Raw genomic sequence first — 25,398 nt, forward strand, 5'->3', positions numbered from 1 at the left:
CAGAGTGGTCATTTGCCTCGAAAGGTAAGACCTTATCTGGTTTTCTGCCCTCCCTCCGAATCTTTAAGGCTCTGTGAAGGCAAACATGCAGTCTAACGTTTTTCATGACAAACTTTCAGTCAAGTTTGATCTCACTCAATCTTTACACAGTCAACGCTAATCCACTCATCTCCCCACTTTTATCTCTCCCTCAGTCTCATAGTTAGTACAAGAGAGCATGTATGGTGTGTGTGTGTGTATGATGGGGGGGGGGGGGGGGGGGCTGTTGAGCAGACTCGATGATGTCAGGATTTCTTTAAGTACACCTTCCAAATAAGATTTTCCCACTCTCCTCCTCCTCGTGCCTCTTGGAGAGAAGGAAAAATAACACACGATCAGAGTCTCGAAGAGATTCCCCTTCACTTCCTCGATCTCCTTCCTGCCACTGCCTGGGTAAGACGGAAATTTCACACCGCATGATCTGTTGCCTCTCATTACACAGCGCAATTTAATTGGCTGTGCTCTTCCCCCGTTGTGAATATTCAAGGAGAGATGTCCACAGAAAGGATAAGCTGTAGTTTTGCCATTAAGTCCCACAGGGACAGCCTTATTTGTGTCTTTGACCAAATTATGCCAACTCCAGTGGGAGGAGTATGGGAACGCCCAGAAGACATTAGTCAGTTAGCAGGTAGCAAAGTGCTACTGAAAGGCCTGGTTGTACATGAGGAGATGAGATGCAAGTGTAAGTGTTTGGCTGACTACTGATTCTGCGGAATTGCTTTCATTCTGCATCAAGAATGAGGCAAGTTTGTCTCATATCTCATTCTCAAGCAACTTGTACGTGAAAAATCCGATTATGAAAAGTATAATAATCTAAGAGGTTTTTTTGCATGGCAGCATAATGTAATTTTGCACGTGGTAGTGTGGTACTCCCACACATACAGTATCTGATATGTGTGCATTCCTCAGGCACACAGTTTGTATGTATATGCTTGCAGTACCAGCTATGCACGGTTCTACACATATTCATAGTCTGAGCAGTATACATGTATAAAAATAGTATTGTGTTCTCCACACACATGGACACCTAATGGAACCAAGAGATGGACAATGTGGCATATCTGAAATAATATGCTTTTATTCTCCATTACTGCCAAAGAGCACCACTGATCAGATGGTCTGGAAAATCCACTTTGACCAAGGCTAAAAATAACCATTTTCTATGGTGTCTGCCTCAGTAACATGCTGTATGTACAGTAGACAAATGAAACAACAACTTTGTTTCCAGAGAAGACAGCAGTTTCGTAAGACACCTTAGAAATAAACTAAATGAATACAAATAGAGTATGGGTAGGATGAAGACTAAGACACTGAGAGATTAGGAGTAGGTAGATAGAACAGAAAGAGAAGCAATGCAGAGAAAGAGCTTAGACAGAGATGAACTAAAAGAATGGATGGACTGACTTTCAAAGACATTCAGACCAAATGAGGTGACAGGAAGGCAGGAGAGGGAAAGCTAATATGAGTTACAGGGTCATCTTTTATGTTTCTTTGCTGCTTAGTCACAACTCCTTTTTTTTGGCAAAGCTCAAAGATAACTTCCAAAAAGTAATCCTGGAGCCTACAGTTTAATCCTACAGATATGATTAGGTTCTTGACATCTTATGAAATTACCTCAACTGTTTTTTTAAGGATCTGAAATTTAGTATTGAAAGCCAAAGGTAAACAGATTAAAGATATTGCATTTTAGACTGAATGTCACATTTTGATCTTATTTCAAGTCTCTTGTCACACACAATGAAAAAAGCTGACTTTTTCCCCAACTTTTGTCTAGAAAGTATCAGTCATTTAATTTAATGTCAACCAACTTCTGTCAAAGCTGGGCGTCAAAATTTCAAGGCTACATGAATGAAGTGAGTTTTTATTGGTGAGAACAAAGTACTTGTGGTACTATGGGCTTGTGGTATTATTATCATTATGATAGCAAATGGAAACTGAAGCATTATGGGGGAAAATGAAAGAATGATGCAGGTTTATAATGTGTGCTGGGTAAGAAAAAGTGGGCTGAAAATGCAATCTCATGTTAAAATCGTAATCCATTGCAGCAGACAGTGAGGCAATAAGCGGTGAAAATAACCCAGGTCCAGGCAACTTAGTGGTAATCAATTGGTTGCATAGTGACTAAAGCGATTCAGGGATGGAGACGGGAGTCACAATAATAGCAAACAAAAAAGCAAAACAGAACCATGAGAGGGTATTCTTATCTCAAGATGACTGCTATCTCGTGGAAGACAGCCACTTTTGTTTTGCCATGCCTCATTGTGTGGTGTCTTTGAAATCCACAAGGGCTTGTTACACAGCATTCATTTTGTTTCATCACTCGCACAAAGGCTTGACTGACATTATTTGAGATAGTTTGTTTCAGGTACAATGAGAGTAATTATTCAGGCTGCATTGAGAACGGAGAGAGTACCAAAAGAAAGTAAGCAATATTATTGGCAATGGTGGAATATTGCAGCAAATTGTTAATAAAAGCTACACAAACAACAGCATCTATTTTATGATACATGGCCCCATTTCATCAGCGCATCCTTCTGTAATCATGCGGTGGCTTTTTGAGCTATGCTAGTAAATGACGAAGTGATGAAGTGTGAGTAGCACCAGTCATCTCATATCTTTGGTCAAGGTGGCTTGAGGTAACATTTGGGTTTGAGTCAGTTAATAAGCAAATATATAAGTCAAAGTAGCCACACAGTGGCACTAAAACTTGTAGACCACCCAAGGCACGCCTTACAACCATTGCAGGAGAGAAGAGCGTTTTTAGACATATCTAGTTCTTTGCACTTTCCATTCTTTCCCTAATGTATTCAGGTACAGTAGAGCTGCTGTCCATCACTGAAAGAAGCTGAAGAGTATGCCCTTGGTCATGCATGCAGAGAAGCATGTTCCTGTTTACTGCAGCCCTTATTCTGTTGCCAGCTGCCCCCCCCCCCACCGACTTCTCAGAAGGCAAATCTATCCACCCGGTCACTGCTCTACATCTGTACAAGATCTGGAAATATTGATTAGGTGATAATTAAATTGTCCATCCCAGCTTGATATGGATTAATAATTGCCCACTAATGCCCTCCTGACATTTTGCTGTATTGACTCGATACTGTTTGCAGCGGTGCGCCGATAATTATGACGCTTGGCATTCTTCATTTTGTCCCTAATGAGACCAATCAGAGTTGGCTCAACTTTTGCCTAAGAATTAGAAAGGAGTGAAAAGAAGTGAGAGGGAAGGATAGATTTTCTCTTAGGACCCATTATTCAATGCATATTCATTATATTTCCTTGTCTTACAGGAGCATTTATTCTTCTTACATTCCTCACTTCTTGATGTGTAATTAGTGCTTTGTAAGAATAAGGACAAACTGTCATACTATGCTGGCCCAAATCACGTAAAGAGGACATCTTTGGACAAACAACAGCACCACTAGGAGCACTATAAATACTGAGATGAGAAGGTGGTATGGGCATCGCGCCACATCACTGCTTCGACTTCCTCACTGCCATCTGTGAGTGTTCCTCCTCTGGCATTCTCACAAAGGCCTTTTGTGCATTTCCCCCCTTTGTCCCTGCTTGCTAGGTTTAATTAGGTTATTTACTTGAGCCTCACCTCCCAGTGTTTCATTATAGTGGGCATTGCAGATAGGGCTTCACACAGGGCAGGGGCAGATAAAAAGTTAGGACAAAAGATGATAAATGTCGCGAGTGGGGACCGGAATGCAATCTGGCCGCCACGATGCAGAGATGCTCTAATGGCTTCCCAGCAAGCAAGGGGGAAGGCACTGTCGAGATGGCAATGTGATAAATGGTGCCGGAATGGCTGTAAGGACTGTAGGCAAGACAAAGAAAAAGAAGAGAGTCATGGAAGGAGAAAGAAACGAAGATGACCACAAAATGGAATCTAATTAATCTGGACTTGGTTCCCCCTCCTGACAAATTCAGTGCAGAAGAAGAAGGGGAAGGGAAATTGTTTTTTAGGGACATGTTCAGAACCCCCCCCCCCCCCCCACCTTCCCTCCCTACCATTCCACTTTCCTCCCTGGTTGAAAAGGCAAAGGGACGTATGGGTTCTGACAATGCCCCTGCACCTGTGGAAAGATTAATGACAGGGGACTCGCCTTACATGCTGCAGAGTGGAAATATCTGCTCCAAAAACACGCCAAGGAGAACTCTGCTATAAACATAATTCTTCTGCTATTTACTGGCACATTACACAAATGTAGGTTTAAGAGTCCCTTTAAGTAAAACAATAATCATTGTGGAGCTTTTCTTCTTTTCACTTCTAGTATGTAAAGCAGATTTTTCTGTACAACATTAATTTTCTAAATGGTTTCTCAATGATTAAATGTACCACTATCATATAGGACAGAATGGACAGAGAAAAGAGAACATGAGAGAAAGCCTCTCATAGAGGGATGAATGAGTGGTTATCACTGCATTAGTGTCACTGTCTGATTCAATGAGACGTATGAAGTGATGTCTGTACTTTCTAGATATATATAAGAGTTTATGGAAACTAATTTACATGCCACATTTAAGCGTTCCTCACATGCAGATGGCTGTGCTCGTCTAAGTAATTTATGGATAGTTTGGAACTCTGAGTGTCAATTACAGGAAAAACGCTTTATATCCTATTCTGATGTATTTGAATTCTGTTCGTTATGATTCATTTACAACATTTACACTTATTTGTGGGCTCAACACTATGACAACCTGCCTCTCCATCAGTTTGACCTTCTTCAAGTTGAAAAATCAATCACTTCATGTGCTTAAGTGTACTAGATTTCCTAGAATATTCAGGAAGTTAACAATCATGCCGAGTCAATGTGCCGGCTTACTATTTAACCTTTAATCTATGTGAGAAAACGGATGAAGTCATTACTTACTGAGGACCATAGTACCTTGTGGCATTTTGTGACAATGTCATTGGCTTTTTACTCTCTCTTCCTCGCAGTTTCACTACTACACATTAAAAGTCAATAGCCCCGACCATTACTCACAGTTGTGCTTTTAGAATAATTCAGATAGAAAATGTCTGTCCCTGAGCTGGCTGATTTATGATCAGCATGACACTCTCCCTTCACAAATACACAAGCACATTGTCTAGACCCACAATTATATATAGTCTGTACAGTATTTCTATTAACATGCTTATGTACATGCACTGTAATGCACACAAAAACCACACACATTCACTCACCCAGTGGACTAGAGCCCATTACTGCTGGCAAACATTTGCACTTGAGGCCGGCGCCTTTGTGTACCCTCTCGCTCTGTCAACTGAGGCTCAGTTTGGCAAAGGGTGAAAAGGAGTAAGAAGAGAAGCGCAACTAACTCCATCAGCCCAAAGGCCACATCTCCGGCCCCCAACAGTCTTATACCCTAAGGAGGATGCTCGTCTTTAGAAATCAACAGGCCTCTGAGAAAACAAGACACAATACTCCATTAAATCACTCATCGGAACTCAGTTGGAAAAATATAGCATACATGAACTCTGAGAAGCATTTTTCTTATATATATATATATGTGTGTATATATATATATATATATATATATATATATATATATATATATACACTTCATCACAACCATGATTCTCATGAAGCCATAAGCAGTTCTGAGTATTGAGCTCGCTTTTGTTTGGTTTCTCTTCTCAAATAGCATTTCAAATCGTCATCTGTGGTTCTCTGTACGTGCTTTGACAGATTTCCAGACTGAACTCCAGTGTGGTCGTGTTCATTTTAAGCATCTCTAATGTGATGCTAATATTTCTGAAGTTAAAAACAACTGTGTTTTGGCCAATCACCACACAAAAGCAAGATTGGAAAATTGAGGCTACCTTGAAAAAAAGTCGTTTTGGAACCAGATGAGTGATACTACAGTACATTTCTTTCAACAGGTTGATGAATATAATGAATGTGAATACACCTTAGAAATGTGTGAGTGAGTGTCTAGTAACACCTACACACTGTAAACAGACGGACACATGCATACACGCAGTCACACTTCTACTCATTTCCCAATGAATCATCCCCACATCCACACACATCAGGAACCAGCCTTTCAAAAGTGATCTGACGCACTTAATTCACTGGATTATTTTAATTATGTCCCCTGGGGGTTGTTATTTTTTTGCTCCTGGGGTGACATTGCACTGTTTGCTTCCAAGTGAAAACCCCCATCCGCCAGTCTGACCCTGATACCACCCAAACTCATTTGTTTCCCATTTCTAGCTCTTCAAAGACACACACACTGAATTGTTTTCTTCAGGGGTTCGCAATTAACAATTCAAAGACCTCAACTTAGACATACTGCATGTGGTTTAGTTTGAGACGTATCAATTATGTGTAGCTGACAAAAACAACCCACTAATACACAGCTAATATGTAACCCTACAGTATTGCATGTCACTCATTTAATGTGAAACAAACTAATTAAAAACATAATGAAAAGAAACATTAAGAATAATCATTTAAACTGAATTAATTTGGATAATTATATGGCATTTTGACATATGTTATATCAGATGCAGAAGTTCAGAGGCAATATTTTTACCACAAAAAAATATTAATTCTTAGTAATTAATGCTTTTATGAAACTTTGAAGAAATCTATTTTATCCGGGAGTCAGAAATGTGACAAAATAATTTGTGAAGTAGCATTAGAAGCATTTAATGTACATACCATTCAGTCATTAAACACATACCATCACTGTAACAGTATCTTGTTAAAGCTAGTATTTAAAGCTAGCGGCTCAAGGCACAGTATCGAAACTGTACAATGCTGCTCACTTCCACCAAAGAGTGCCATTGACAGTTTTTAGAATGTTTTCATGCTGCTGTATTCTGACAGATCACATTCATTGTTGGCTTCAAAGAGGAAAAGGTGATTTTTACCTCAAAATTACTGCCATTTTTCTTCCTGTCTTTTATATGCAACACTCTCCCTTCACTGCCGCATAAAATTAGTGGCCTGTGAAAGGTCACTTTGGTCCTTGAGTGACTGTTTGTGGTACCTCCCCTGCATATTCTTTGTCCCAGTAATACGTTTTTGTTTCGAGGATGGCCATGACTACAGCTGGTTGCAGAGAACAGTGTGCAGAGGGATTTGCTCTTTTGGGGTCCCTCAGAAACTGCTGTAGTTTCATATATTTCTACATTGTCCATTATATTTATTCCCAACAGATTAGTGAAATATTCCCTGATCCTTAATGTGAAAACTGGCAGAATGTGACGGTTGGATGTACAGTAGACGTGGGATAAATTAGAATTAAAAGCCTATTTATGTTTCTCCAAAAAGCTTGGTTTAGGTGTAACCTGGTTTGCTGAACTTTGGAACATTCGCAGGATATCTGAGCAGCTGAATGGAAGCCAGTTGTCATCTAGCAGGATTGCTGGAGCATGAGCTAGTTTGCCTGTAAGCGCCTGAGAAAACACAGTGCAGGGAATGTGTCACTTCTTATGGCCTGACAACTGGCATCCATCGGAAATGGCTTGGCACTACTTATCCATAAAATTAGAGTCTGTTTAAATATACAATGTCGAATCCCTGGAATGATTTGCTACATAATCCATCTCTGCTCCTACAGAGACAAATATGAGGCAAGCTTTTCCGCTCCGTGGTTGAGGGCAAAGACAATTATGTGAAGTTTATGCTATAAAGAAATAGGACAGGCTCGAGTATAGTGTAATTCTCTCTTGAATGAAGACAGTCAAATATGTTGCTTATTTGATTTTCCATTCCACTTTTCCCATCCATGTCTTTTGATTTCTGCCAGCAGCTTTGCAGATTGCCATCTGCGCGTGCTGTCAGGGTGATATTTTCTTATCAATCTCACAGAAAATGTACATCACATGTGTGGTAGAAGCATCCGAATCACACACAATCACGTTCTCTTATTATCTACACGTCATAACATTGACGGTAAGCTGACATGGCCAAAGAATGTTTATCACTTTTGCCATTTTAAACATCTTTTCAAGTCAGTGCAACCCCAGCATGATAACTATTGGCCATTTTGCCGCAGCGCTGCCATTTAATGAATCGTTCCATTGCCTGGTGGATAACAGAATGAACGAATGGCTTTCTGTGTTAGTGGCTGCCACTGCCTATCCTATCAGATAATTAACTTTTTGCAAATAGACCGCACTGACTACCAAACAGAGTAAGCCTGCACAATTAGAATTACTTATCTATGTTCTCTCTTTTTTCCCAGACGTTGGAGGAAAAACAAACAAGACAAACAAATCCAAATTTCATACTTCTTGCTCGACTGTTTTTTTTTTTTCAAATGGTCACACACGAATTGGCCCCAGATTTGTGTATTCAAACACAAATGAACAAGTAATGAATGAGGGGAGATGAAAATGAAGTCTTATTGAAATTGAAGCCTCTGTATTGTTTTGCATCAGTGTTCAACAAACCTCAGCCCAGATGCTCAGAATTTCCAACAGGAGGGTCTAGTGTTTTCCACCTCCCTACCCCCTCCTCTTCTGTCTTTTTTTTTTTTCTCTCTGGCGGATAGTCTCGCGCCGACACTGGCGCAATTCAATATTTATATGTTTCCTTCTGTTTGGTTTCTACCGCAAAGGGAGGTGGGCTTTCATGTGTCTGATTTGCCACAGCAGCAATTCAGTTCCAGCTTTTAAAGCGTTTGGGGCCGTTTGAACAAAGCCATCTGTTTGAGTGGGCCGTTTTATTAAGTGACAAACTGGATCCCTCTACCTCGCTAATGTGTCCCATGGGAGATGGCGGTAGCTTGTGTGTGCGTGTGTGTCTGGTAGAGAGACAGACACAGGAAGAGAGAGAGAGAGAGAGGTAGAGAGGGTACAATATTTCCTCTGCAAACATTGTAATACACTACAGAAGAGACTACATCACTGATGTAGCTGTCATTGCACAACTGAAAGGTTTTTGCCTTTATGAATCTACAATGATAATTGAATAAGGGAGCCTTTCAGCTTCCATCTCATCCCATGAAACACAGACTAAGAAGCTGAGCACTGTTCCATAAATAACCCTTTATATTTATTTAATGGAACCTTCCAGAATTTTCTATTGTCCCACACCTCCCAATTTATTAATGTCGGTCTCCCATTTGCAATGTTCGCTCCATCCAGCAAGAATATTCTAACACCCGTGAGAGTGTGTGCCTCTGCCTGCGTGCCCATGTGCATGATAGGTTGTGCTTGTGCACCTCTGGAGCCCCCCCCCCCCGGCACCATCTTGTCAGAGAATCTGTCAGTGCATTGAATATGGGACAAGTGCATTAGCCAGTCTTTTTGAAGCTGTTGTCTGTGCTAAAGTGCCCTAACTCCCGCAGAGTTATAGCCAGAAGCTCAGCCCTTCCATAGCAGTGCCACTGAGCATGAGTAATACACACTTACTTGGGTTAAGAAAGTCCCATCGGAATATCATTTTTGCAACTTTAGTCATCGGGCTGAATATTTGGCAAGGAGATAACGCTGGTGAGTTGTGTATTATAGCGCATGTTGTGGTTTTCCTGCCTTTGAAGCCACGTCGTAAGTGATGATATGCATTTATTTATTCACGGGAGACTCTCAGCGGCTTATGAGCCAAATAAGAGACCCTGACCCTATCACAAAATGGACCTGCAGCCCTAGTATCCATATGCAGTTTCAATATTAATGTGTCATTAAGCTGCATTCTTGTATATTCTATTGAATTAGTTTTACATAATGACTGTTGTGAATTTTGCTTACAGAGCACATTTAAGCAGTTTGGGGGGGGGGGGGGGGGGGGGGTGGGGGGGGCAATGTAGGAGAAGGCTTGTATTATGAACTTCATTATGTGTGACAAGCAGCACAATATTGATGGAAGAGCGGGTCCCCATCATTGCACTGCATTAAAACCTCTGCAGTGAATTAATGTACTATTCCTGATCCAGTAATTAACAATCATTCGGGGGCCGTATCCCTTTTCAAGTAATCACTAATTGCAATAAGAATTTCAGTTTCCATTTAAGGCAAGATTACCGATGAGCATGCAATGCAAATCAGCCAACAGTTCTAATTAAGCTCCAATTCCTTTTCTTTCTTTCTGCCTAGACCCTTTGTGAGCACATACAATGTGGAGTTTGTTTCCTCTGCATTACAAAAGACACATTTTTATCATAATGCTGCAGATAGAGAGCTGTGTAGTGCCCCAAGAAAATAATTTATGCTTGTGTTTGTTCCATTGATTAGTATGTGGTTTATCGTCTCTCTTTTTTTTCTTTTTTTTTTGCATTGTTTATCTCTGTGTGCTACAGTCAGTTTTCTTTTTGGCATGGGGTCAGATATTTCTGAACACTGTATAGACAGTTAATTAATCCATAGAGAGGGCATTGCTTTATAAACCACACATACGCAACTGCATTCACAATCACCAACAAACCCATCCCTCTGCACTGTTCTGTATGTGAATACTATGATAATGATATTGCTGCAATGGACTTTCAGAACACTTTCATAAAGTCAAATGTGCTAGGCACATATAGTACATGGGTGACTTTTACCCTCTCCCAACATCAGCCACCCCTTTCAGTCCAATTTTGCGCCACTTGCTGCCATTGTGACAATTCATCAATATCGCAGAACTGAAATGCTGCGGCTTAAAGATGTCGAATGAGGTTAATGGCATCTTTAAATGCTCCTTTCTTCCACCCGTATGTCCAAATGGAGCAGGGTATTTGCAGACTGCCACCCAATGAGTTAGGATTAATTATCGCCCTCCACAACCCCACCTCACCCTGCAAGTTAAAGATTCGGAGAGGAAATGGCCCCTTTCATGCAAATGAAATTGAATATGTCAGTCAGTATAATTGTGAAAACCGAGCCATTTTGGACTGGTGTCTGTGCCGAATAGAGGTTCCAACCGAAAGTGGGTTTATTAATGTTCTTCTCTCCACTCTTTGATTCATGCTCTTTAATGGCTTGGCAGATCAAACTTTAGTCTATGGCGGAGTCCTTGACTTGAAATGTTTTGGCCATTATGAATGAAACCCAGACTCTGATCCATTTGAGGAGAGTATTTAAATGCAATGTTTGGCTGTGAGTTAAGCCAATATCAAACAAACTTTTAATGAATGCAGATCCGCAAGATGCTCTGAACCCAACTATCCTCTAAAGTTCAACATGGCAATAGAAAAAATATGATATCATTAGCTGCAGTCCTCAGTTACACAGTCCACTCAACTTATAGTCTGGCCCTGCAACAGGTACTTAAAGTTCCCCCTACACTCTGCAGAGCAGAATACCAACACCAACACAGGGAATGTAATTTATGCAAGGCCAATTTAGGTACACTGTCTTTTAAAAAGTTTCACTCTGTGTATCATTTCAGATTTTGTTTAGTGTTCTGCTCTGTTTATTTTGTTGACCATCTCTATTTAAATGTTTGCTTTTCCTGACTTCCAATTAGTTTTCAATTAAGAAACCCATTCCAACTACTGCTGTAGGTCTGGTATCATTGGCTTTGTTTTGGACATCTCTGTCTTTGGCATTTGTAGTAGAGGATTTTTTCTTTTCAGATCAGGTCAACATTTACTTTTTCTCCTTTCTGGTAATGCGTTAAAAATTATATCACACACTAATTTGGTTATGGCCCTGATCGTAAATGTATACTTCCTCAGCGCGTTAACAATTCTCGTAAACTGTTGCATGTGCAAGAGGGTGATCGTAGGCTGGGATTCAAGATAAAAACATTTAGCCTCCATTTTGGTGGGAAAAAACGTGAGTGAGTGTGGTGATGGCATTTTAGGATAATCACCTAAAACAACTTGATTGATTGGTGAGACCATTTTATTTAAATGGTTATAAAAGAGCTCAAAAAGGGCCAAAATGATAAGACAGATAGTATACAGTAGCAGCAATAGTAATAAATGTCATGTTCTATGTTTGTACCTCCCACATTGTTGAAGGCTTCTAATTTCCATGTATGTATATCCATTAAAAAATATACATTTCCAATCATGAAACAGTCTGCCCCCTCAGCCCCGTGGACATGGGTGTTCTTCAGAACAGTGAAGGCTTTCAGTCTGCCACCAAATTATTAACATGGCGTTGATCCATGAAAAATAGAGCAAGAGGATGCTACGAGGAGCTTCTTCCTTTCCAGCAGCAGCGAATTTGAACAAGGTTTCATAATGACCTCAAGGGAGAGCAGGCACGGGCCCATGTCACCAACCTTTTAGCTTGTGACAGGGCTTTACACTTCTCATTTGTTTGTCCCGGCGACAGATTAGCACTGGATTAACAGGTGCCTAGCCACGGTATTAATTCATGTAGATCATGGTTACCTCTCAAAGGAGATGCCAACATGCAGCAGAGGTAACAGGAGCTTTTACTAGATAGTAGTTCTTTCAATTGAGATTCATTTTATACGATTAAAGGCAAAACAATGTCCATACTCTATGCCCAATGATTCAAATTGACATGATTACAGGCAAAGAATTGGCAGATCAATCTTCCCACTTTTTTATTAGAGAAGCTTTTGTGTTGTCATAGATTATCCAACACGATCACTGAATGATCAGGGTTGTATGGTAAAAGCTTTCTTTGTGGTGCATGAGTTTGCACAATGTTTGTTCATAGACCATATCTTTGGTTGCTGTCAAGGTGCTAGTCGCGCCATTGTTCGGGGAAAAACCGAGGTTTCAATCAGCCTCCATCTACCTGAGGCCGCGTGAGGAGTCTACCAAAATGGATGTTTGTCAGCGGGCAGACCTAAAATGGGGGTATGATGGTGATATCAGCGGCCATGTCTGTGAAAACACCATTACCTCCATGTCACGCCTCAATCACTCCCCATTGTGCGATGACTCGCCCAACCCCCCCCCCCCCACCCACCCTCTTCCCCTCACCTCCAGTGCTGATCTCCCGTACATGTCCTAGCAGTCTATCACAGCCGGCGTAGGGAGACGCACCGAGCCGTAATGGATGGCCCCGGAGCGAAAACAGCCCCAATAGCATATCAATTACCCATCAGCACCTTCTTGGCTGGATGCCAATGAGCACCAAACCCCAGCCAAGTCAATGAAATAAGGTGCAAATGCAGATATAATGGTGCTTTTTGCGGCGTACAAATTACACAGTGTCAACTCTGCTGCCCACCTGTCAGATCTGTCAGCCGGTGAATGAGAGAGACATTCTGAGAAGTGTGTGTGTGTGTGTGTGTGTGTGGGGGGGGGTTGTTAATGTGTGTGTGTGCACGCAAGAACGGGTGCATGTCATGAGGCAATCAGGTGATTTCCCAGACCTATTTGCCGAGTGGAAGCCCAGCTGCTCGCCTGTTTATCTGTTCGCCCATTTGATTGCTGACCACACATCTTATGTCACTTCTCCGCGCATCCTGCAGGTTAATTTGTCCCTCGCTCGCAGTGCAGCCACTGGGCAGTACAATCTGGGAGGGGAAATCAGTCTGCACACAGGCACAACACGCACGATCACACATTCTCACACACACAGATGAGGTGATTCAGACGGTTGGCATAACTGCAGCTGTGTGGCCCCTAATGGCCTGCTGAAGTGATTGATAAAAGGCAAACAGTTGCTCTGCAGGGGGACAGATGGAGCTGCACCTCCCACTGAAGCTGGCATTCAAACTTCAGAGGAAAATACTAACGGGGTCTGACTTAGCACTATGACATTATTGCTATTGAAATTAGCCTTGATCATCATGATAAAGCCGGAATGTAAATCTCACAATCAAAATCTCATCAGGGAGAGACGGTCTCCTTTGATTACTAATCACTTTCATGTGTTTTGATTTTCCCGGCGGTTGTAACAGAAACGTCAGCTCATGAGCAGGAACTGATTGTCCTGGAGGGGGAAAAAATAGACGAAATGGAACTCAATTCTTGGAATAGAGAATTTTACTGGCTGACAAAGCCTGAATGATTTTACTTGGCAAACTGTAATTCTGAAAATCAAACTGCAGGAACAGGAGTGCAGCTCTCTTCGCTGTTGTGGAGATCAGAGCCTTAACAAATGCTATTGTATAAACCACCACAGTAGATGGGAACGTCCATGCCATGTCCACACAAAGCAAACACTGTTCCACTCAGCTATTCTCTCACCTCCACTCCCCTGCATTTTTAGCATTTTTTATCCTCATTGCCTTTACACTTGACTTGTTGTACTGAATTGAGGGACCAATTAGGAGCAACAGAATGTTCACATCGCCAATCAGAGCATTGCGAGGACCTTATCAGGTGCGTGTCTCCTTTGCACGGGGCACAGCCACCGTTCCGATTGGTGGTTTTCTAGAGATTAGTGTTGTCCGCTAGTGAACCGATAGACAAGCCTCTGTTTCTCTGCAACAGTTTGGAAAATGCTAGCCTATGCTACAAGGAACACTGATTTAGTACAACCGTGCTTGTTAAGATAGATGACTTTTATGTTGAATTACACGTAAAGGACCAGTTCGCGGACAATCGTCCTTTCACTCAAATGATAAGAACCCCCCCCCCCCCCCCTTTTAGCAGCATTGTAATGTGTTAAACTTAAACACCTCATTACATATTACAAAGCAACGGTTTAAAAATTGGTTGTAATGTCCTTTATAGCCTTCTTTGTAGGTTGTTGTTGTGAACAAAATATTTCCTGTGTGAACAGTTTCTATACCCCAGTATACTTTTACTTTGTTTTGTGACAGTATCACATAATGACCACAATAACACTTCTCACTGTCACAGAGGGAAGAGGCAGTCTTTTTCACAGAAGTTTGCAGCCTTGACACAACTGCTACTCTTTTTCTATCTAAATAACTGATATCCAAACCCAAATGTCTTGCCACATTTCACAATAAATCAAACATCAAGTATATTATCTTGCAGTCTGCATCATATTTTCTCCAGTGATTGATCTTAAGCTCTTCTTTCTTGCCCACAAATGTGTCCTTTTGTCCAAGAATTCCTCCCTAAACGTCTCAGTCAGTTATCCTTGAGAGGAGTTACGTAGATATACTTCCAGGGTCAAGATAAAATGCTCTGCTCCCAAGACCTCTGTCCTTTAACTGATCTCAACCACTGATCACCTGTTTCCACTTGCACAATAAAGTCAGTGCAATCTCTCGTCTTGACCTCCAAAGACAATCCTCTCAACAGCCACATGCTGAAATCTGCAACTTTGTTACTTTCTAGTAAATGTGGCTTGATAAGAGAGATGGATCGCTCTGTCTGCGATGCTTAGCATGCTCACTAACTATTTTTGTTATCTTTTATTCTGTTTCTGTCTCTCTCCAGCACCACCAAAGTTTTTAAGAACCCCCAATGACCAAACAGGCGTGCAAGGTGGCGTGGCATCCTTTATCTGCCAAGCCACAGGAGATCCACGGCCGAAGATCGTGTGGAACAAGAAGGGGAAGAAAGTCAGCAACCAGAGATTTGAGGTATTAGGTCTATTGTTCTGATGTAAAATGCTCGACAAAATTGGAATGCTTCAGCACTGCTTTTCGCTCTGCTCGCACATAATCCATCGCGCCAAAGCCCCGCTCGCTTGCTTTTTCGCCCTGACTTGCCACCACGCATTAGCAGGCTCTAATAACCATGCTGGCCAGGCTTTTAAACATGCTTGAGTTTTAATGAGCAAGTATACAAAAGATCTGGGGACAGATTTGTAATTAAATAAAAGACAAGAAAAGAGCAATTGGATAAAAAAAGAGAAACAACTTGTGGTGTGACCCAGATACCTACATTAGCATCACGCCACATTTGCCAGCTTGATGCAAAGTGAAAGGGGGGAGTTGCGCTTTCACTTCGAAATATCCTTTTGCTTTGTGGCATCTTTATCTAAATGCATGTCCTACCCTCCTTATTTTGGCTGAAGCTTTGATCTCTGGTCAGCTTTAATCTGCACTTGGGCTCAATACCCATGAGAAATAACACATCATCGCAGAACACTGATAAGATTTCTATTAATTTCTGTGTCAGTCCTCGGGACTATCATGGTGTCACTTTTTTTCCTCCTCTGCTCTAGATGCCATATTTGCTTGCTACTGCACAGCAGCAATGGCTTAACCGAGCTTGGAGACCCCTTCCCGCCTCTTCTTTGCGTCTCATGGCCACAGAAATCTAATCTTATCAGAGTTCATCGCGTTTGCATCGCACGTCGTGTTGAATGCTAACACTCTAGTTTTCATTCCCTCGTTGCCTCACAGGGCTTGCTGGCTGCCGCCATTCCGCGCCCATTCAATCATGCACTGCCGCCTCATCTTCTAACAAAAACCCATTTCCTTTTCAAAGTCTCACAACTTCCTTTCTAATTCGCTCTTCAGCTTTGACTAAGAAAGGAGGCTGTTTTTTACCATCACCTGCTGTCAGCTTGAATGCCAACACCGCTGTACCACTTGGCCAATGAAATGTTGAAATGTATTGTTAACTAACACGTGCACAGATATATTGTGAACTTTGAAAATGTTCGTAGGCCTCTGTGTATTTTTGCGTGTGTGTGTGTGTGTGTGTGCGAGTGTGTGCGTGTGCGTGCGTGTGCGTGTAGCCGAGGTCTCAGGCCTATTTTCTATTGAAATCTACCTCTATGCTTAAAAGAGTTTGAGTTATGACACAGGGCTTTCTAAAATCAGTGAGTATACAACATGTAGCATGCAAAAATAGCTGAATAAGCTTCAACAAACACCTGTTTGTGAGCATTTTATGTGTCGTTCGTCCAAAACAGTCGGTCCTGTCTTTTGTACCACTATCTCACCTCATGGTACAACTGTCCGTAACCGTTTATCAAGCCACTTTTAACTGTTTGTGCTTGTTTCTGTCCCATTGACACAATCCAGTGTGATGCATTTTTCAAGGGATAGAATGTTAACTTTAAGAGTGGGACACATTTTGATTTTAAATTCTACTCTCGAACCCGACAACCGAGCTAAAATTTTATGACCAAGATAGAACCTTCCCCATTCTTAAAGTTAGTCAGTTGAACTTTACATCAGATTTACTAGACGACAGCACGTCTGAACACATAACAAATGGATCTAGTACATACCTACAATGCAAGCTAAAAGTCTTTTTCAAAAATGATATATGCTCAGTAGCTACATGTCATCTATAAGCATTCTAATACTGCACAGATCCTGAAGTTACCTTTTCTACATGTACAGTACATAACCACAAAATTCACAAATGAACACAAAATCACTAGGGTTCAATGTAAGGTAGGCAGCAGCTTTCGTTTCTGTCATAGGAAGCACATTGTGTCAGTCACCATCAGTGTTGTTAGCCAAATGTCCTCAACAGTGTTGTTTTTGTTTCTCTGCGGAAGGTCCCTCACCCATTGTGAACCAAAAAATCTCCTGTAACATATCCTGTCTCTCGCACCTGCAGGTGATTGAGTTCGACGATGGCTCTGGTTCAGTGCTAAGAATTCAGCCATTACGCACGCCCCGAGACGAAGCCATATATGAATGCGTCGCCTCCAACAGTGTTGGAGAGACGAGCGCTACCACCAGACTCACTGTTTTACGTGGTAGGTCCTACTTAACAACCCCAAAAGAAACCCATACACACACCACTAACATACCCTTTTTCTCCCAGCTAACTCAGGTAAGCATTGCATTTCCTTGTTTTATGTCTGTGCTGTCCTTTTCCTCGGTTGTCGCTGTCGCACCCGCACAGTCAAACCCAATTAGAGACTCTGGTTGCACTCACGTTGTGTATTCTAACTTGATAAGATTTAGTCCATTAGCCATTTAGCCAAGTAAGTTTCCGTTTCTAAGTGACTTAAGTCATTTGCATACAGATTCCTGACACAATAATTAAGATGCCAGTTAAATTATGCAAATAGCCATCCATTCCTAGCCTGCGGTGGTTTAATGGAAGAGCTCAGCAATAATTTCCAAATCAGTCATTTTTCATCTCTGCACTTCAGCTTTGATATTCGTTTGACCGTGTAGAAAATAAAGCAGTGCATTCTCATGTGATTAACAAGCATACATTGTTTATGGTAGTATTCTAGCCCGCAGGTACCTCAGTGCCAGTATCTTTCAGTGACCAGTTAATAGCCAGCACTGTGTAACAAACCAAGCGGGGAAAGGTCAGCCGCTTTGTTTACTTCCAGAGAGAATAAAAGTCAGATGACAAATATCAAATTGGTTGACAGTGCACAGTACCTCTTTCATAATAAGCATGGAGCAAAATTTTATCTTGATTACACACAACATTCCATTCAAAGGCAAATATGTGGTGGCCCTGAGCTCAAAAGGCTGCATAATATCTCTCTGAAACATGACTTGTTTGGCTGTAAATGGAGAAAATGGCTTTAGAAAAAAGCCTTGGGCTGCCTGAATGAGGTGTGCTCCATTATGTGCCACAATTACACAACATGGCAAATGAGTTCCTATTGAGAGGGGTGCTTCCATCCTATAGAAAAAAAGCTGGCTCTGTGAGTCTCTGAAGCCCCCCTCCCCTGCTTCTTATCTCACCAATGAGCCAACAAAAGGCCCTTTGCACTGTCTCCAGAGGCAGATTGAAAGAGAAAGGTGGCACGTTCACATGCAGCTCTCTCCTGTTTACTCTACAGCACAAAGTGAGTGTGTGTGTGTGTGTGTGTGCTCTCACATGCAATATTGTGCACATTTCCTGTTCCCTCCTGCTGTCTCTATCTCTGTTTTTCCCCTTCACACACACACACACACACACACACACACACACACACTCACACATACACACATACACACACACACACACACACCAGTAGATAGCTGAGGGACGGGTATAGAGGCTGCTCTTCCCGGCTCCACGGCCTAGCATTAGCATGTTTATTACCATTTCCATTTTGCTCTTCTGCTCGCTCTCCTTTCCCATCAATGTATTGAAGGTGAGTAGAGGCCTATCACAGACCAAAAAAAAAAGAAAAACAGCAAAGAGCTTTTTCTTTCTCGCCTTTGGTGCAAATAAAAAAGGTGTGCTCCCTGTCCTCACATTGCCTCCAGTGGACACATACAAACCCCTAATACTGGCTTTGTGAGTGATAAAGGTAATTATCTGCAAGATTTCTATATAAATATATGTTCATTTCACTCCCCTCTGTCACCAGTTGCTATGACACACCAGGGATTAAACCCATACCCAGTGCGAGTATTTAGATTTGGTACACATCTGGTGTCTGGTAGGTGTTACCAAGGAAATGTATTGTTCTGTTCACTGGTAGTGATGCCTTTAAAAAGCAAATAATAAATAAAATAACTGAATAATCATTGTGAGCAGTGATAGCAGTCCTAGCTTGACAGAAGGAAAGGAAGCAAGATGAAAATATAAACAAAAGGGAAATGATGCCAGTGCTGGCCACAGACACACAGGATATACAAAATTACTACAATAAGATAAATTCTATCTGGCCATATATGTCTTTTCTTCAACAGTTTTAACTTCAGGTTGTAGATCTGTAATGCAGCCAAACTGATTTCCTCCCTTATTCAGAGACCCAACGTAAGAATGACTTTAACTCTCAGGAAGCTGGGAGTAAGCTGGCACACTGCATTGTGAGGGCAGCGTACTGTATGAGCAGTAACACAATGTTACCTCAAGGATGCATTATATATTATTTAGAAGACCAAAAAGCTTCCTCATTCCAAAACTACTTCGTACAGTACAATAAATACAGCACTGGTGGGTTGCTACTCATAATTCCACATGACATAAACTGCAGGTTGGAAAATGCAACTGCACATTTATTAAGTCTGGTCAGTCACCATGACCAGCAGAAAATGATTTCTCTCATCCTTTGGCCCTTTTAGTGGAGAAACACTAAACCTGCACACAAGTGAGTGATGCAGGATTGGAGAGATAAATAAATAAGCAAAGAAAGATAAGGGATACTACACCAGGCCTAATACATATGAAGTGACTGTTCATTTAGTTCATTTGGGCTCCAATGGTGTGTGGAAACGACTGCAAAGCATCTGTTGTGGGAAGCCCGCCACAGGGGGGATGCCTAATTCCATGAAGGAAAAGCACATTGTTGTAATTGCCATGCTATGAGGAGAGGGGACTCGAGGTGACAAATCCAAAGCACTGGGGGATATTAGTATTCGGATGGGCTTCTAACTTGATGGGAAGCGCCATTAGTAATGAACTTCCAGGCTTAGAGAAGCGATTTGCATGAAAGGCGAACCCTGAAACGTAATGATGTTCCGAGTCAAATCTGCCAGGCCACGGCATGAGGTACGGGTTTTCTTAGTGCACTTTCTTTTTTGGCGCCCTCTGTTTTGATTAACGATGAGATGACCCGACTCATATGCAACACGTGCTTTTGAATTAAGGTCATCTTGATTTGCCTTGTAATCGAGAACGACAGGAAACGATCGAGAAATGAAGTCACACCACATTCTGGGTGTCACGTCTGGAATATGATTTCAGCGAAATGGTATTTGATCTCATTTATGAATATGCTTCCGTGAGATATTTGCATGTACTCCTGGAGAGCCTCTAACAAGAATATAGGTCACTAGACAATGTTAGGCCAGTTGGAATTCTCATGTACTTTTAAGCATAAGTAGATAAGAAATACCCCAAAATACCTCACAGGTCTAGAATCTCTAGTAGCACTAGTTCCAGCAGAATGATGTGTGGATGTGAGTGCTGCAGTTCATGATTCAGGCATGATTAAGGATTTATATTGCATCCTCATACTCCCATTATGCTGTCAACAGCTATTTCCTGTGCCCCACACACAAGTGTGCAAACTTATGCAGCTGTGCACAACTTGACAGTGGGAGCGGAAAATGGGAAGCCGCTCTCCTGTGACGGAAAAACAGAATGCATCATTTTCCATTTGCATGAAATGGTGCAATGGCACAGCTCAAAGCCGTGTAGCAGAGACGGATCTTTCCACATACAATGAAAGGGCTGCAACACGATCAGTGATTATTCATAGACAATGTATGCACTCCGCTGTTTGTCATTGTTACAAGAAAAAATGGTCTCCACTCTTAATAAAAGACACCAAAAGCTCCTTTATATTCCAAGCCTAGTTATCTGATATCCATAAGATGCTGGACAACTGCGTGGACCTGCCTGATTAGCAAAAACCCACAGAAAGATATGAGGAGTGACTTATAAGAATAATTTAAAATGCACCTTAATGCTCATTCCTAACCATCATTTTTCATCTGCGTGATCTTGCACCATTTTCTCAATGTATAATGCCTTCAAGTACAGAGAGAGAGATGAACAAAAGCTGGTCTGCATGCCCAAATTGCTTAGCAAGATAAATGCTGTGTCGGCTGTCTCGGACTGCCGGAGCAAAGGATGCAGTGGGGATGAAGCAAGTGACCATTGTAAAATGACTGTGCTTGTGATCACTGGCTTGCAAAGAAGAGAGTAGGGGGCCAGCAGCTACCGTACAATTCTCTGGTTTACTGGCGGGAGCTCTATAGATGGCACGACCTGGGCCGCTACATGGAACACTCAATTTTGTTCGAAAAATACATTTTTCCTCCAAAAATGGTGCTGTGGAAAAATGCTGACTCACTGTAGGAGTTAACTCTTTCGTTAAATGAAAATATTCCACTGTATCCACTTTGAAGCACAGTTGATATCAATTTCTCCTCTTACAGCATGTAGGAGTGTTAGACTTGTGTCTCCTTGTCACTGTAATTCTCACATGTAATGGTGTTTCAGAAGCTTCCAGTGTTTTAGCAGGTTTTCCGTTTGAATAAGTAGTCATTAGTTGTAGAATTTTTTTTCTTAGAACCCAACATGCTTTTTCTCCCTCTCAACTCAGCATGCTGGGACAAATACTGGCTGAGTGCAACCAACTTCACAGACTATCAATTATCTTGTCCATTAGATATTTCATAAAATATCCATAGGCAGAGCTGTTGCTTGGGATTTGGCCAATACTGCCTTGATGCTTCTCTCCCCTCAATTCCCAACTTCACTCTCCCATACGTTACAAAAATGGAGTGCACGATGACAAGTTATTCATTATTGTAATTAAAAAGATGGAGTTGACTGTCCTCACAGAAATTGATCTCTTCTGAGAAGAAAAAAATCACCCTCCACACCCCCTTATATCTTACTGCATGGTTAATCGGGGGAGCCAATCAGTATCTGCATAGTACGCAGGATGATTTAAGACAAAACCGCTGCCAACAAGATGGATGCTAGACTTTACAGCCTGCACAGCGTGTGAGAAAACATCTGCTGGAGCCACAGAGGCGCTTGGACTGCACTCTGAACATGATAGATAACTCTGCACATGTTGTGGCTCTGTATTTGTTTTAATAAAAGTAAACGCAGTCTCCTGAATTAATAATTATTGATTCAGATAACTGAGGAATGTTTGTTGTTTTTTTCTCCATCGCTGGCCTTAGATGGCAGTGTTCTCCACAGTGACCTCAGAGTACTGGCAGTGTAATTAGGTGATGAATATGGTTAGAAAGAAAGGTTAGACACTTGAAAAATGTCGCCTTGCTTCTGATATTATATAAATGTCCACATGCATATACAGAAAATATTATTTTGTAATTTGTAATGTATTAAATACATTGTGTGGTATGTCAAAGTAAACAAGACTAAGAGTCTACAGCCACGCTAGCAGAGCTGTGAGGCTGCACCTGCGCATTGGACTAAATGGTAACATTAGCATGCTCACGATGCCAGTGCCAACATGCCTCTGTTTAGCAGGTATAAGTTCAACATACTACTTCAGCATGCTAGCATTTCTGCATCCTCTAAAAATGGATTGACGTCCATCTGAGTGCATATTACATGCGACACTATATGGCAGAACATTTTCATGAAAGAATATTTCATTGGCTGAACTGGATGGGGCACAAGGTCATAAAACGACGAGTGTGTGAGTCTGAGCCAGGTAGTCGAGGGGGTGCTAATGTTAGCAGCTTTGATCCTAGCTGCACTCAAAAGTCATTTTCTACTAGATTAATTGGGTACTGCAGGGTCATCCTTAATGCATCTAATGATCTTGAGAAACTTTCCAAGCCGTGTAAGGCTTGTCACTAATTACGACCAAACAACTTTGGACTGAGGAAAAGTGATGTGGCAAGAATTGATTTTTGGGTGTAATTAGTTGTCTATACATTATTACATTCTGTACAGCAAAGACGAATGCAGTGACTAATTATTTGTTTTACGGCTACACGAAGGGAAATGGGGCACAAAACCTTACATATTCTCATTGCAGGTTTCATCAGCTTTAAACCCAGCTGTCTCAAAACATGTGGCCTCAATGTAGTAATTTACATAGTAAAATAATGCCACCCATTGCCTGCTGTGACACCCACTGTCACTTTTGGGGAGAATGCCTGTCTGCTACACTTAAAAAGCCTGCTATAACCCCGTTTTCCATTAGGGCTCTTTGAGAGCCAAGAGGTCCTTCTCTGCAGTATGTTAGCTAGCATGAATAATCTCCATACTCGCCTCTCCCGTAGCAAGCTTTTAGCTGTATCAATAATTGAAATGGCTGGAGCTTGGTTTTCCCCTTTCTAAGGAGGAAGTGAACTTGTATGAAGTCGGTTTCCTTAGACATTTATACCGCACGTCTCCCAGAGTACTCGTCTGAGTCTGATGATACCATGTTCAAATGGAAGAGTCACAGGCCGTGACCCATAGGGATATGTGGCACTGTCATGCACAAAATGCTAAAAGTGATTAAAGTTCAGAGGATTTTGTGGAGGCATTCTGACAGCTGACAGGATGCTTTCTTGCTAGTAAAGTAATACACACATCTCTACATACACACATTTTTTCAGGTTTCTTAACATACACAGACTTCTGTGAATGCACAAATGATATGCCACAGCCAAGGTATTAGAAACGCTCATTTGATCAAACTGACCCGCCTGCTTCTGAATGTATTATACATGAAGGTTAATGAAGCAACTCAGTATCTCACAGTTTTGCCTTCTGTCTTTTTTCCTGCCCGGTAGGAAGACTCACCTGGTCGCTGATACTCTCCTGAGCCCCTGCTGGCTCCAGCTTCTGGCCTTGCCGTTTATCAGCTTCCCCTAAAAAAGACAAAATAAATGAATCCACCAAAATAGTTCAATTTTATTTTATGATAAATGTTGACACACAAGCATATACTTTATTAAACATCAAGCGTCATATAGTCATCCCAAGTGGGTGGTAAATATACAATGAATAAGCCTGAAACAGAAAAACAGAACAGCTGTCTGGCAGTATATGCTTCAAAGTGACAGGAGTGTCGGTGAGAATGGAGGCGTCTCTAAGGTGAAGGTAGTGTGTGGTTGTTTATATATTCCCCGCCACGTCCTCTTTATTTGTGAATGCTTAATGCACTCAAGAGGATCAAATGAGGGTTGATGGACTGTTAAGAAAAAGCTAAAAAAAGAAATAAAGAAAAAAGAGGCTTCCTAAGGTGCGTTTGAGTTGAGAGAGAATGAGCGGCATCCATTTCAGCTTTGTGAGCAAATAGCTCAAAGCATTATGGAATAGTTTTCTCCTTCCTCTTTTGAATATTACTAATAATAAAAGAAAAAAATGCTGATGGCAGATAAGATGACAAGAGCAGAAGTTTCTTTTTGTTTGTTTTTTCTTTCCCCGACTCTAAATAATGGGGCACTGTTTTCTGAAGTAAATGGAATCATTGCTCAAGGTAACAACAAGCAAATGGAATATGCAAAGTGAAATCCTGAAGAGGGTGGAAGAGGGACAGAAGGCAAAGAAGGCGGGAGACAGACAAAGACAGATCGAGGGAGAGTCTTTAACATTAAGCATCTTTTAAGTCTCGGATGAGCCGCGACTGGGTCTTGGCGGATGAAGTCAGTGATCAAGGCGAATGCAAAAGACAACTGCAGTGTAAAGGAAAGATATGATTGTAGGTAAAGGAGGTCTTGAAATCTCTTTCTCCCTCTCCACCTTCCCCCTAGGTGATCCTTACTCAGAACAGTACATCTGGCTGAGCTGACGTGTAGTGTGTAAAGCAAGAAGAGAGGGGTGGGGGGTGGTGGGGGGGGGGCGCTTCTGAGCGTAAATGGAGCTTTGTGCCTGGCTTCCTGCCTGCCTTGCTGCTTGCCCAGCCAGGCCTGCAGAGAAAGGCCCCCTCTCCGCCCTTCCTGCTTCATCTCTCCTTTTCATCTCCCTCTTTACCCATCCATTTTAGCACTAGCCCTAAGGGGCATCCGACACTAACACTCACTCTCTGCTTTCATTCTCTTCCTCCCACTCCCTTCGCTTATGTTGTAAATGGAGGAATATCACAGCTAATCCGTCATGTTTATGAATGACATGGGGCCTAGGGAGAGTTGGGGCGCCTTGCCAGAAGTGGCGTACATCTCTGTTGCATGGCCTTTGCTTGGCTGATCCAATCTGCCCCAGCAGTGATGGCCATAAAAAAATGTCTATGGGGGACGGCAGGGTTGGAGGAACATTAGGCGG

The 25,398-nt window shown here is 41.8% G+C and overlaps 1 protein-coding gene across 1 annotated transcript in view; it reads left to right on the plus strand.

Annotated features, from left to right (window-relative positions):
* Window positions 1-25,398, plus strand: part of LOC139305646 (receptor-type tyrosine-protein phosphatase delta-like) — a 123,473-nt gene that overhangs the window by 42,052 nt on the left and 56,023 nt on the right. The window contains exons 3-4 of the mRNA XM_070929563.1: window positions 15,274-15,419; window positions 17,362-17,503. Of these exons, the coding sequence (XP_070785664.1) occupies window positions 15,274-15,419; window positions 17,362-17,503 (288 nt within the window). The remainder of the gene's footprint in view (window positions 1-15,273; window positions 15,420-17,361; window positions 17,504-25,398) is intronic.

Source organism: Enoplosus armatus, chromosome 23 (assembly GCF_043641665.1).
Source record: "Enoplosus armatus isolate fEnoArm2 chromosome 23, fEnoArm2.hap1, whole genome shotgun sequence".
Lineage (NCBI taxonomy): Eukaryota > Metazoa > Chordata > Actinopteri > Centrarchiformes > Enoplosidae > Enoplosus > Enoplosus armatus.